The 12,832-nt window shown below is 46.9% G+C and overlaps 1 protein-coding gene across 2 annotated transcripts in view; it reads left to right on the plus strand.

Annotated features, from left to right (window-relative positions):
- abcg2 (ATP binding cassette subfamily G member 2 (Junior blood group)) overlaps window positions 1-12,832 on the plus strand; it is an 81,825-nt gene that overhangs the window by 53,972 nt on the left and 15,021 nt on the right. For both annotated transcript variants that reach the window (XM_033020251.1, XM_033020262.1), the window contains 3 exons: window positions 3,979-4,061; window positions 7,398-7,487; window positions 10,281-10,405. In XM_033020251.1, the coding sequence (XP_032876142.1) occupies window positions 3,979-4,061; window positions 7,398-7,487; window positions 10,281-10,405 (298 nt within the window). The remainder of the gene's footprint in view (window positions 1-3,978; window positions 4,062-7,397; window positions 7,488-10,280; window positions 10,406-12,832) is intronic.

Raw genomic sequence — 12,832 nt, forward strand, 5'->3', positions numbered from 1 at the left:
GCGGAGTGAAGTGCCGTTGAGATGGCATCCTCCGTACTCCTGTTCTTGCGGTAGGCAAACTGATAGGGATCCAGTGTGGGGGGTAGGCAGCTTTTGAGGTGTGCCAGGACCAGCCTCTCGAAGCACTTGGTGATGATGGGGGTAAGTGCAACTGGGCGGAAGTCGTTGAGGCTTGCCGCAGTGGAGTGTTTTGGCACTGGCACGATGGAGGTGGATTTAAGGCACGTGGGGACAACTGCTTGGGCAAGTGACAGGTTGAAGATGTCAGTCCAGACGTCTGTCAGCTGCGCAGCACAGGCCCTGAGCACGCGCCCGGGGATGCCGTCAGGGCCAGCAGCTTTACGTGCATTAGTCCTACTCAGTGCCACGAATACGTCGTAGGGGGTGAGTGTGAGGGGTTGGTGATCGGCAGGTAGCACAGCCTTGATGGCTGTCTCTAGATTGTCCCTGTCGAAGCGGCCATAGAAGTGGTTAAGCTCCTCAAGGAAGGAGGCGTCACTGGATGTGGGGGTGGTGTTGGAGGGTCTGTAGTCCGTGATGGCCTGGATGCCTTGCCACATGCGTCGGGGGTCGGAGTTGTTGTTGAAGTGCTCCTCAATCCTGAGCTTATGGCAGTGCTTGGCCTTCTTGATGCCCCTCTTCAGGTTAGCCCTGGCTGAACTGTAGGCTCGAGCATCGCCTGACCTGAAAGCGGTGTCCTTTGTGTTTCACTATTCTGTGCGTTTCAATGATGACCCCCCCCCCCCCCCATTCTTCTAAACTCCAACAAGTACAGGCCCTGTGCCGACAAATGGTTTAAAATTAATGAAACGATTGATGCACAGCCTTGCATCTGTTGCACAAGTTTCAGCACACAATGGGCAGGTGGTAATATTCAATGTTGTCGCAATATTCTGCCAGTGACTCAAACAGTCAGACAGCCCTTCGGCCCAACTTGCCCACACCCAACCTCTCCCTGTAGCTCAGGCCCTCGAGCACAGGAACAGGCCCTTCAGCCCAACTTGCCCACCCCGACCAAGATGCCCCATCTACACTAGTCCCACCTGCCCGTGTTTGGCCCACATCCCTCCAAACCTGTCCTATCCATGTACCTGTCCAAATGCATTTGAAATGTTGTGACTCTGTGACTTAACTGAATCCATCCAGGTTTTTCTAAGCCCATGGACAAAGTTTCTTGGCGCTGGAGTAACTCAGCGGGTCATGCAGCATCTCTGGAGAAACCTAACTAAAATGTTTCCAAGATCTGAATAATTTCTGCAGAATTATCAATTCATCTATCATCCTTTCTTAAAATATCGGCCTAAAAAATCTGAGTCCAAAAGTTGAAACAAGGAAGAGCAGATGCTGGTTTACAAGAAAAAAGGCACAAAATACTGGAGTGACTCAGCGAATCAGGCAGCATCTCTGGAGAACATGGACAGGTTATGCTTCTGTCTGAAGCACAGTCCCGACCCAAAACGTCACCTATCCATGTTCTCCAGAGATGCTGCCTGACCTACAACTCGGAAAGTCTGATAAATTTTCGGCCGCGGACGAGAAAGGTCAGGAGCCACAATTTGAAGCCTTTCCTGTCCTTGTACCCGTCTAAATGTTGTTTAAACATTGTAATAGTCCCTGCCTCAACCACCTCCTCTGGCAGCTCGTTCCATACATTCCATACTGTGTGAAAAAGTTGCCCCACATATTCCTATTAAATTTTCCCCCCTTTCCCTTAAACCTATGCCCTCTAGTTCTTGATCCCACCAAGCCTGGGTTAAAGACTCTGTGCATTCAGTAATTTATACATGTCTATAAAATAGTCCCTCGGGTTCCTGTGCTCCAAGGAATAAAGTCCTAGCCCGCCCAACCTCTCCCTAACACCTCACAAGGGTTAGACAATGTCCTGCACTTATTGCCCTTTGACAATAGACAATAGGTGATGGAGTAGGCCATTCGAGTCAGCACCACCATTCACTGTGATCATGGCTGATTATCCACAATCAGTACCCCGTTCCTACCTTCTCCCCATATCCCCTGACTGCGCTATCTTTAAGAGCCCTATCTAACTCTCTCTAGAAATCATCCAGAGAACCGGCCTCCAACGCACACTGAGGCAGAGAATTCCAGACTCACAACTCTCTGGCTGAAAAAGTGTTTCCTCATCTCCGTTCTAAATGGCTTACCCCTTATTCTTAAACTGTTCCCCCTGGTTCTGGACTCCCCCAACATCAGGAACATGTTTCCTGCCTCTAGCGTGTTCAAACCCTTAATAATCTTATATGTTTCAATTAGATCTCTCATCCTTCTAAATTCCAAAGTATACAAGCCCAGTCGTTCCATTCTATCAACATATGACAGTCCCGCCATCCCGAGAATTAACCTTGTGAACCTACGCTGCACTCCCTCAATAGCAAGAATGTCCTTCCTTAAATTTGGAGACCAAAACTGCACCCAATACTCCAGAATCCCTTGATGGTTCTGCTAGTTTAAGTAATGGTAACCAGGTTACAGGTTATCGGAAGGTAATAGTTTGATTATGGGGTCTGCAGTGCCCAGAAAACAGGCAGTTTAAGCGAAACCGTATTCTGCTGGGCGGGGTTGGCATCGAGGTTCTCGGCGGCATTCATGTTCGGACCCGAAAAACGTTCGGATCATCGGGGTCACCAACGTAGGGGGACCAGGCAAGGTTGAGTTAAATATTCTCTATTAGCAAAATAAATACTCAAAACCACTGCGCACCAAGTCTAGAACTAGCGATTACAGCTCCTGTCGATGCGAGGAGCGCTAGCTACTGTTTACTCTTCAAAAGCCCGCGAACGAACCCCCGGGTCACGTGTCAGACCCGACCAATGACGAGGGTTCTGAATTCCCAGTCCCATCACTAGGTGCCACTACAGGATGATGGTTGAGGGTGATTGGAATTCTGCAGCTGTCTTATGCCACCCATTATGTGGAAGGAAGACACTGGAATCAAAAGACAAAGTGCTGCAGGAACTCAGCAGTCAGGTGGCAGCGTCAGAGTGCGATCAGCATTAGTTGTGCTGCTTACCAATCATCCTACCCAGGTCTCGAGGCCTGAGCTACAGGGAGAGGGTGGGCAGTCTAGGAACTCTATTCCTTGGAGTGCAGGAGGATCAGGGATGATCTTATAGAGGTGTGTAAATTCATGAAAGGAACAGATAAGGTGAATGCACATTTTACCCAGCGTGGATGAATCAAGAACCAGAGGACGTTAGAAACATAGAAACAGAGAAAAATAGACATTGGTTTAAGGTGAGAGGGGAAAGAACCTGAAGGGCAACTTATTCATACAGAGGTTGGTGGGTGTATGGAACGATCTACCAGAGGAGGTAGTTAAGGCAGATGCAATAACAAACTTTTAAAACACATTTGGACAGGTACTGTACATGGATAGGACAGGTAGACACAAAATGCTGGAGTAACTCAGTGGGACAGGCCGCATCTCTGGAGAGGAATGGGCGACGTTTTGGGTCGAGAGCCTTCTTCAGACTGATGTGAGGGGAGTGGGCGTGACATAGATAGAATGTAGTCGGAGACAGTAAGACTGGTGAGAGAACTGGGATGGGGAGAGGATAGAGTCAGGGGGAAAGCAAGGACTACTTGAAGTTAGAGAAGTCAATGTTCATACCGCTGGGGTGCAAGCTGCCCAAGTGAAATATGAGGTGCTGTTCCTCCAATTTGAGCTGAGCTTCACTCTTCGGGACAGGTTTAGGGGGCTATGGGCCTAACATGGGAAAATGAGACTTGCTTAGCTGGTGCATCTCAGTTGGCATGGACGGGTTGGGCCGAAGGGCCTCTTTCTGTGCTGTATGACGAAGACAATGGAGCAGAAGGCAGACTGTGCCCTTGGAATGGTGTTAACCTACCAAGGAATCTCTGAAACAAGAGAGAAAATGTATTGACAAATGAGGAATGGAAAATCTAAGACTATCATAAAACATTTAATTGATTATGATCTATTTTGCTCAATTTGATTAGGTGATGATTTCAATGGCCCTTGGATTGATTGTTGGAGCCATATTCTTTCAAGTGCAAAATAACCTGGCTGGAATTCAAAACAGGTTAGTCAAAGATTCTGTCACGTAATTGTAAAGTTTAAGATTGAGAAAAATATGATGGTTGTCTGTTGACAGCATTGCATTAAACATCGAGCGCTTTAGTTATGTTTAGAGTTAAGGCGCTATCCCACTGCGGCGACCAAATCTGCGAGTTTAGACGAGTTTGCTCTCTACTCAAACTCGCAGCACGGTCGACACGTGGTCCTAGGAAGTCTTGTGAGGTAGCTGGAACTCTCCTTCATGCTCGAGGGAAGTTCCCGCTACTCGCGGCCTCAGCTAGGTCACGGAAAAATTTTCAACATGTTGAAACATTTTCCGCAAGTAAAAATTGGTCGGCATGGTTCTTTTTAACTCATAGTGCAGTGGAGTGGGGTCGTTATGTAGTTCCAGGCAGTCGAGGGCAGCCGTAGGCGATCTCCTTCGCTGACCGGGCATTTTAATTGGCTCATTGTAGTGTCCAGGACCCAAGAAAACCGACCGGTATGTTAAATGCCCGCTAAACTTTATTATACTTCTTAAAAGTGTCTCCGCTCCTTCTGCCCCCTTCTCCCCCCATTTCTCCCCCCCCTCTCTCCCCTTCTCTTTCCTTCTCTCCCCTTCTCTCCCCCCCCCCCCCCCCCCGTGCTCTCTAAAGGACTTACCGTACACTGTGCAGCCGACTTTTATTACCTTCCTCTTCATTGCGGGTGTGAATTTCAGACAGCCCTCCCCTGTTTTCCCTGGCCCCCACCTTTGCGGGGGGGGGGGGGCAGTGTGTGTGTGTGTGTGTGTGCGCGTGTGTGTGCGGTCGGTCGATCCAGCTCGAGGTTTTCCAGGCGAGTGCCCTCAAGCTTGAGGGTCGAAGCCACTCTTCTTAACTCGTGGATTAGGTCGCTGCAGTGGGACAGCCCCTTTACAGCGCAGAAGCATGCCCATTGGCTCAACGTGTCCACAGTGACCTTCAATCTCCCATTCACAGTAGTTCCATGTTATCCTGGAGATTTTCTTGAAAGACCACAGCAGGATTGTGATCAGTTGGGCAGAAGGGCTGAGCAATAGTTAATGGAGATATGTGCGATGTGTTGCATTTCAGGGAGGCCCACTGGGGCAGGACCTTCTCATGGGGAGTGTTGTAGAGCAGAAGGATCTAGGAGAGCTGGTACGTAGTTTTTGTAGGTGGCGAGACAGGTAGATAGGGTGATCAAGAAGGCTGTGGCTACATTGGCCTTTGTCATTCAGGATATTCAGTATAGCCCCTGCCTCAACTACCTCCTCTGGCAGCTCGTTCCATACACCCACCACCCTTTGTATGAAAAAGTTACCCCTCAGATTCCTATTAAATCTTTTCCCCCTTCACCTTAAACCTATGTCCTCTGGTCCTCGATTCCCCTACTCTGGGCAAGAGATTCTCTCACGATTTTATACACCTTCACAATAACAATTCTTCAGCAGGTTGTTGATATTTATTGAAAATTTACTGTGACCCTGCGATGTGGAATTTAAATTAATTAAAAAAGCGGCGAAGGCACAGCAAGTAAATCTGCTGCCTCACAGTGCCAGAGACCAGAGTTCGATCCTGATCTCTTGTGCTGTCTGTGTGGAGTTTGCCTGTTCTCCCTGTGACCGTGTGGGTTTTCTCCGGGTGCCTCGGTTTAGTTGGGATGTCATGTTACAGTTTTGCCCACTAATCTCCTATTTGGGACATTATCAAATGCTTTCTGAAAGTCCAGGTACACTACATCCACTGGCTCTCCCTTGTCCATTTTCCTAGTTACATCCTCAAAAATCCAATAACAAGTTTTTGCTTATCTTTACAGCATCAGCTATTTTTTTCAATCTTGGCTTCTTTATGGCCCTGAAGGAAACACATGTTATTACGCAGGTTTCCATCTTAATGTCTTTATTAAAAAGACATTATTGTGTCCTCCATATTGTGTTCCATATAATTTGCAAAGTCATTCATACTTGGCACCGAGCCATTCTTTTGTTCCACTAGACCATGCGTTTTTTATCACGTTCCCATTAGTAAGAAGAACGACTCCATGTTGTATTTTGTCAATTCTGTTAGATTTGGCGGTATTAACTCTTTCACCTGAACTAGAGGGAGAGGTTGTGCTGGCTATGACTTTGAAGAGGGTGCCGCAGAATACTGCCAGGATTCGGGAGTACTAGCACCAAGGGGGGGGCACAGACTTGGATTGTTGTCTCGGGAACGCCAAAGTATACACAATTACAAAAGGCATAGGTAGGGTGGACAGCCAGGACCCTTTCCTCCAGGATGAAAAAAAATCAAGTTCTCGAGGGCATAACTTTGAGGAGAGAGGGGCGACGTTTAAAAGAGATGTGTGGACTGAGTTGATTTCACAGAGAGTAAATGCCCGGCAATGCGTTCCAGGCACCCATCACTCTCTGTGTGTAAAAACAAAACATCATAATCATAACCTCTATCATTGATATTTCCACTCTGGGAAAAGGCTTCTGACTGCCACCCTATCTCCAAAGGTTAGTCTGTTTCGAGCCTCTGGTGACTTCATGTTTCTTGTGGGCGAGTATGGTTTTAGTTGCTGGGTCTATAATATCCTCTGCCATTGTCTAGTTTAGTTTAGTTTAGAGACACAGCGCAGAACCAGGCCCTTCAGCCCACTGGGCCTGCGCCACCCAGCGATCACTGCGCATGCTATTTCCACCCTACACACTTTACAGAAGCCAATTAGCCTTCGAACTCGCTCGTCTTTGGGAGTGTGGGAGGAAACCGGAGCACTCGGAGAAAACCCACGCAGGTCACGGGGAGAAGGTACATACTCTGTACAGACAGCACCCGTAGTCGGGATGGAATCCGGGTCTCTGGCGCCGTGAGGCTGAAACTCTTCCGCTGCGCCACCGTGCTCACCTTCTTTAAGATGTTTACTCAGTCATTGGTGTCAGATTTTGTCTGGCCATGCTGAGGTGAAGCACCTTGGAACGTTTCATGATGTTAAATGGGGACGGCGCAGCGGGTGGAGCCACTACCTCACAGCACCAGAGACCCGGGTTCAATCCTGACCTTGAGGGGGGTGTTGTCGGTGTGGACGTTCCACATTCTCCCAGTGACCACGTGGGTTTCCTCCGGGTGCTCTGGTTTTGTGCCGGTTTGCAGATTAATTGGCCCTCTGTAAATTGTCCCTCGTGTGCAGGGAGTGGATGACATCGAAGTAAAGTGTACGGGGTGATTGATGGTCGGCGCGGACTCGGTGGGCAGAAGGGCCTGTATCTCTACACAAAACTAAACTAAACGTGTTGAAGGCGCAGTATAACTGGTTGTTGTCGATGTTGATGGCCAGTATGGTATAAAATCGTACGATAACTTCTGTTTCATTTCAGAGTAGGTGCAATGTTTTTTCTGACTACGAACCAGTGCTTCACCAGCATCTCAGTAATTGAATTATTTCTCACAGAAAAGAAGATTTTCATGTGAGTAGCAGTTAATTAATTTTACTACACCCACTGCTCACTGTGTACCGAGAAAACACTTGCCCCGCACATCTCCTTTAAACTTCCCCCATCTTTCCATAAACCTCTGTCCTTTAGCCTTGGACATTTCCTTCTACTGTTTTCTACTCATCATTTTAAATATACAATAGACAATAGGTGCAGGAGTAGGCCATTCGGCCCTTCGAGCCAGCACCGCCATTCACTGTGATCATGGCTGATCATCCACAATCAGTACCCCGTTCCTGCCTTCTCCCCACCCCATAATCCCATGACTCCGCTATCTTTAAGAGCTCTATCTAACTCTCTCTTGAAAGTATCGAGAGAATTGGCTTCCACTGCCTTCTGAAGCAGAGAATTCCACATATTCATAACTCTCTGGGTGAAAAAGTTTTTCCTCATCTCTGTTTTAAATGGCCTACCCCTTATTTTTAAACTGTGGCCCCTGGTTCTTGACTCCCCCAACATCGGGAACATATTTCCTGCCTCTAGCGTGTCCAATCCCTTAATAATCCTTAAGATCCCATCTCATCCTAAATTCCAGAGTATACAAGGCCAGCCGCTCCATTCTATCCACATATGACAGTCCCGCCTGCCACGTCTCCCCTCAACCTTCAACACTCCAAAGAAAACTATCCGGATCTGTCTATCTTCTCCCTGGAGCTAATCCCCTCTAGTCCAGGCAGCATTCAGGTAAACCTTCTCTGCACCCTCACCAAAGCGTGTAATGAGGCGACTTATAGCTGCACGCAATACTTCAAATTGCGAACTAACCAAGGAAAAGTTTGGTATTTCTCTCTGGAGTGGAGGTGGAGGTGGAGGTGGGTGACAGCTTGTTCCATACAGGCACCTGGCTGTACGTGAAAACGTTGTCCACCTTACCTTGTACCTATGCCCTCTAATTCTTAATTCTCCTACGCTGGGTAAAAGAGTCTGTGCATTCACCCTATCTATTCCTTTCACAATCGTGTACACCTCCATAAGATCATCCTATCTTATCATTTCTTGATTAGAACGGGTGTCGAGGGCTATAGGGAGAAGGCAGGAAAATGGGATTAGGAGGCAGAGATCAGCCATGATTGAATGGCGGTGTAGACTCGATGGGCCGAATGGCCTAATTCTACTCCTACTCCAATCTTTGCACATCCCCAATCCTTTCCACTCGTCACTTTAGTTTCATGTTTCATGTATTTTGTGTTTTTATGACGGTTGGCTGATCAATTTCCCTCCTGGGATAAATAAAGTTCTATCGTATCGTATCTTATCGTATAACTTGTGAACCCTTATCCTCCTGCCCTCCAAGGAATAAAGCCCTAGCCTGCCCAAGCTCTCCCTGTAGCTCAGGCCCCGTGAGTCCTGGCAACATCCTCGTACATCTTCTCGGCACACTCTCTAGCTTACCAGCATCGCTCCCATGGCAGGGTGACCAAAACGGAACACAATTCTCCCAGAGGAAATGATAGAAGTGGATACAACGATGACTTTCAAAAGACATTTGGACAGAATATAGACAGGATTTATTTAGAGGGATACGAACCAAATGCAGTGAAATCAAGGACAAGACCAGAATGCCAACTTGGTCAGCATGGGCAAGATGGGCCGAAGGGCCTGTTTACACGTTGTGTAGCTCTGTAACTCCATCACTTTGGCAGAACCAAAGGTCGGAAAGTCTGTTGAATGCTGCCGTAGCGTCGTTCAGCATGGAAACAGGCCCTACAGCACAACTTGTCAATGCCATCAAGACTCAGCTAGTTGCCTACCTCCTTTGGCAGCTTGTTCCATACACCAACCCGCCTCTGTGTAAGAAGGCTGCCCCTTAGGTTCCTATTAAATCTTTCTCCTCTCACCTTAAACCTGTGCCCACCAGTTCTTGATCCCCCTGTGGAACAAGACTCTGTATTCACCCTCTCTCTGCATATCTATAATTGGAATCGTGGAGGAAAAATGGAGGTAGACTTTCACGAGCAACACAATAAATATACTTATTGTCTCAAAACTGAGTGCCTCAAAATCAGGTTTGTGCTAGCAACAGATGAAGTTTCTGAATTAAAAATTAAAACATATGGAACTATTTCCTTGGAAGGCTAAGGAAGTTCAGCATGTCCCCAACATCTCCCACCAACTTCTACAGATGCGCCATAGAAAGCATTTTATCCGGATGCATCACAGCCTGGTTTGGGAACAGCTCCATCCAAGATTGCAAGAAATTGTAAAGAGTTGTGGACGCAGCCCAGACCATCACACAAACCAACCTCCATTCCATTGCTTCCATTTATACCTCACACTGCCTCGGCAAGACCAGCAGCATAATCAAGGACCAGTCTCACCCTGGTCACTCCCTCTTCTCCCATCTCCCATCAGGCAAGAGGTACAGAAGTGTGAAAACGCACACCTCCAAATTCAGGGACAGTTTCTTCCCGGCTGTTATCAGGCAACTGACACATCCTACCCCAACTAGAAAGTGGTCCTGACCTCCCATCTACTGTACCTCATTGGAGACCCTCGGACTATCTTTAATCAGACTTTACTGGACTTTATCTTGCACTATTATCTTGCAGTTATTCCCTTTATCATGTATCTGTACACTGTGGACGGCTTGATTGTAATCTTCTTTAGTCCTTTTGCTGACTGGATAGCACTTAACAAAAAACATGTTCACTGTCCTTGCATGTGACAGTAAACTAAACAAAATATTTAATGGAGCGGTCTGCATGTATTGCAAATATATTTAAAAAATGTGATATTTGATCATAGTTCTGTTATTTTTAATTGCAGGCATGAGTATATCAGTGGATATTACATGATAATTTCCTACTTCCTGGCAAAGTTATTTGTTGATCTGATACCCATGAGGGCAGTCCCGTCCATCATATTCACAGTCATCATCTACTTTATGATAGGTAAGCAAAAAAAAAATCATCGCTTTCAATCTTGAGCCCCCGAATCCATATTTATTTGAATATCCTGAAGTGAAAATTGCAAACTGGTAAGGCTTTGAGAGACAACATAATTTGATTTGTCTTAAGACAAGAATTATAGCACAGAAGGCAGACACAAAATGCTGGAATAACTCAGCGGGACAGGCAGCATCTCTGGAGAGAAGGAATGGGTGACGTTTCGGGCACAGAATCAGGCCCTTCTGCCCACCTTGTCCATGCCAACCAAGTCAGCATATTGGGCTCATCCCTTTTGCCTGCATTGTCCCACATCTCTCTAAGGCCTTATAATCCATTAATCTATTTAAAAGTCATAATTGTATCCAATTCCACTGCTTCCTCTGCCAGCTCATTTCAGATACGGACTATGAGTGGAAAAAAATTACCCTTGAGGTCCCTCTTAAATCTCCCCATTTTCACCTTAACCCTGTGCCCTCTAGTTTTAGAATCCTCTATCCTGGGGGAAAAAGACTGTGAGCTTTCACTTTATCCATGCCCCTCGTGACCTTGTACACCTCAATAAGGTCACCCCTCAGCCCCTACGCTCCAAGTCCTAGTCTAACCCCACTCTCCCTGTAAGTCAAGCCCACAAGCCCAGGTAACATCCTGGTGAATCTCCTCTGCACCCTTTCCAAATGAATGACATCCTTCCTGTAGCTGGGCGACCAGAACTACACACAGTGTGGTCTCCAAGTGTGGTCTCACCAACGACTTGTACAGTTGCATCGTGAGGTCCCAGCCTTTGTACTCAATGCCCTTCCCAATGAAGGCAAACACCTTCTTCACCACCCTGTCCACCTGACTCGCCACCTTCAAGGAACTGTGCACCTGTACTCCCACATCTCTCTGTCCTGCAACACTCGTCAGCATTCCACCAATTACAGTGTAAAAGACTCTCCAAGTCATAATTCTTTGAAGAACATGAAGTGAAAATAGCAATAGTAGATATTTCATCACATTAAACAGTCATGGAGTTACTGTGTGGAAACAGGCCCTTTGACCTACCTGGTCCATGCAGAACAAGTTGGCATACTGGGCTAGTCCCACCTGCCTACATTTGGCCCACATCCCTCTAAACCCTATCCATGGACCTGTCCAAATGTCGCATCCACTTCTAAAGCTTCCTCTGGCAGCCTGTTCCAGATACAGACTATTATCTGAGTGTAAAAGGCAATGTGTGCGTCCGTAGTAGTGACTGCGGAGGGTCAAGGCCCCATACACGGGTGCACAAAAGGAGGAAGTCTGACTGAACTTTATTGCCTTCCATCACAGTGATCACTTTGGTGGATATTTATGTTACGTTCTATCGTTCTTTTAATTGTATGGCTGCATGGTAACTCAAATATCACTGTAAATTAATTGGTGCATGTGACAATAAATGTGAATCTGAATTTGGATTTGAAATTGAGACAATTTAGTGATGGTGTCGCGCTGAGTGAAGGAAGGTGGAAGTCTGGGTAAGTGGCAAGATTACCAGACCCAAGTTGGCCATCGTCTGTTGGAATGAAAGTACAAGTCTGAGGGGATGAATGGCCTGGTGCTGTTCCTGCGTCCTTGACATTAAAGTAGTAGCAATCTCAAAAAATTAATATGAGCAATAATTTATTTGCCAATGAGGCAATCAGTGAATTTTTCTGTGATAGATATCCTCTATGCCTTTCATAAATGGAAACAAATGATATATATGTTAAAAAATCAATGGTTGACTTTTATGGAAACACAAGAGACTGCAGATGCTGGAATTTTGAAAAGTGCTGGAGGAACTCAGCGGATCAGGCAGCATCTGTGGCGGGAATGGACTGATGACGTTTTCGGTCGGAACCCTTCTGCTGACTGATGGATTAGAGGGAAGAAAACTGGAAAAGAGAGGTGGGGATGGGACAAAGATGGCGGATAGTGATAGGTGGATGCGGGGAGGGGGTTGGAAGATGGATGGAGATAGTGACAGACTAGAGGTGAAAAAGAGGCACAGGTCCGCCACCCTCTAACTATAGACATTCCTCCTTAGAAAGGAGATGAGGTGGCATGGTGGCGCAGCGGTAGAGCTGCTGTCTTACAGTGCTTTCAGCGCCAAAGACGCGTGTTCGATCCCGATATGGGTGCTTGTCTGTACGGAGTTTGTACGTTCTCCCCGTGACTGCATGGGTTTTCTCCGAGATCTTCGGTTTCCTCTCACACTCCAAAGACGTACAGGTTTGTAGGTTAATTGGCTTGGTGTAATTGTAAAATTATCCCCAGTGTGTGTAGGATAAGGTCAAAGTGCGGGAATCGCTGGTTGGTGCTGACTCGGCGGGCCGAATGGCCTGACTCCGCACTTTACCTCTAAAGCTAAATGAGGAGGAAATTCTTTAGTCAGGGGGTGATGAATGTGTGGAATTCATTGGGGGTCAA

This window comes from Amblyraja radiata, chromosome 1 (genome assembly GCF_010909765.2).
Source record: "Amblyraja radiata isolate CabotCenter1 chromosome 1, sAmbRad1.1.pri, whole genome shotgun sequence".
Classification (NCBI taxonomy): Eukaryota; Metazoa; Chordata; class Chondrichthyes; order Rajiformes; family Rajidae; genus Amblyraja; species Amblyraja radiata.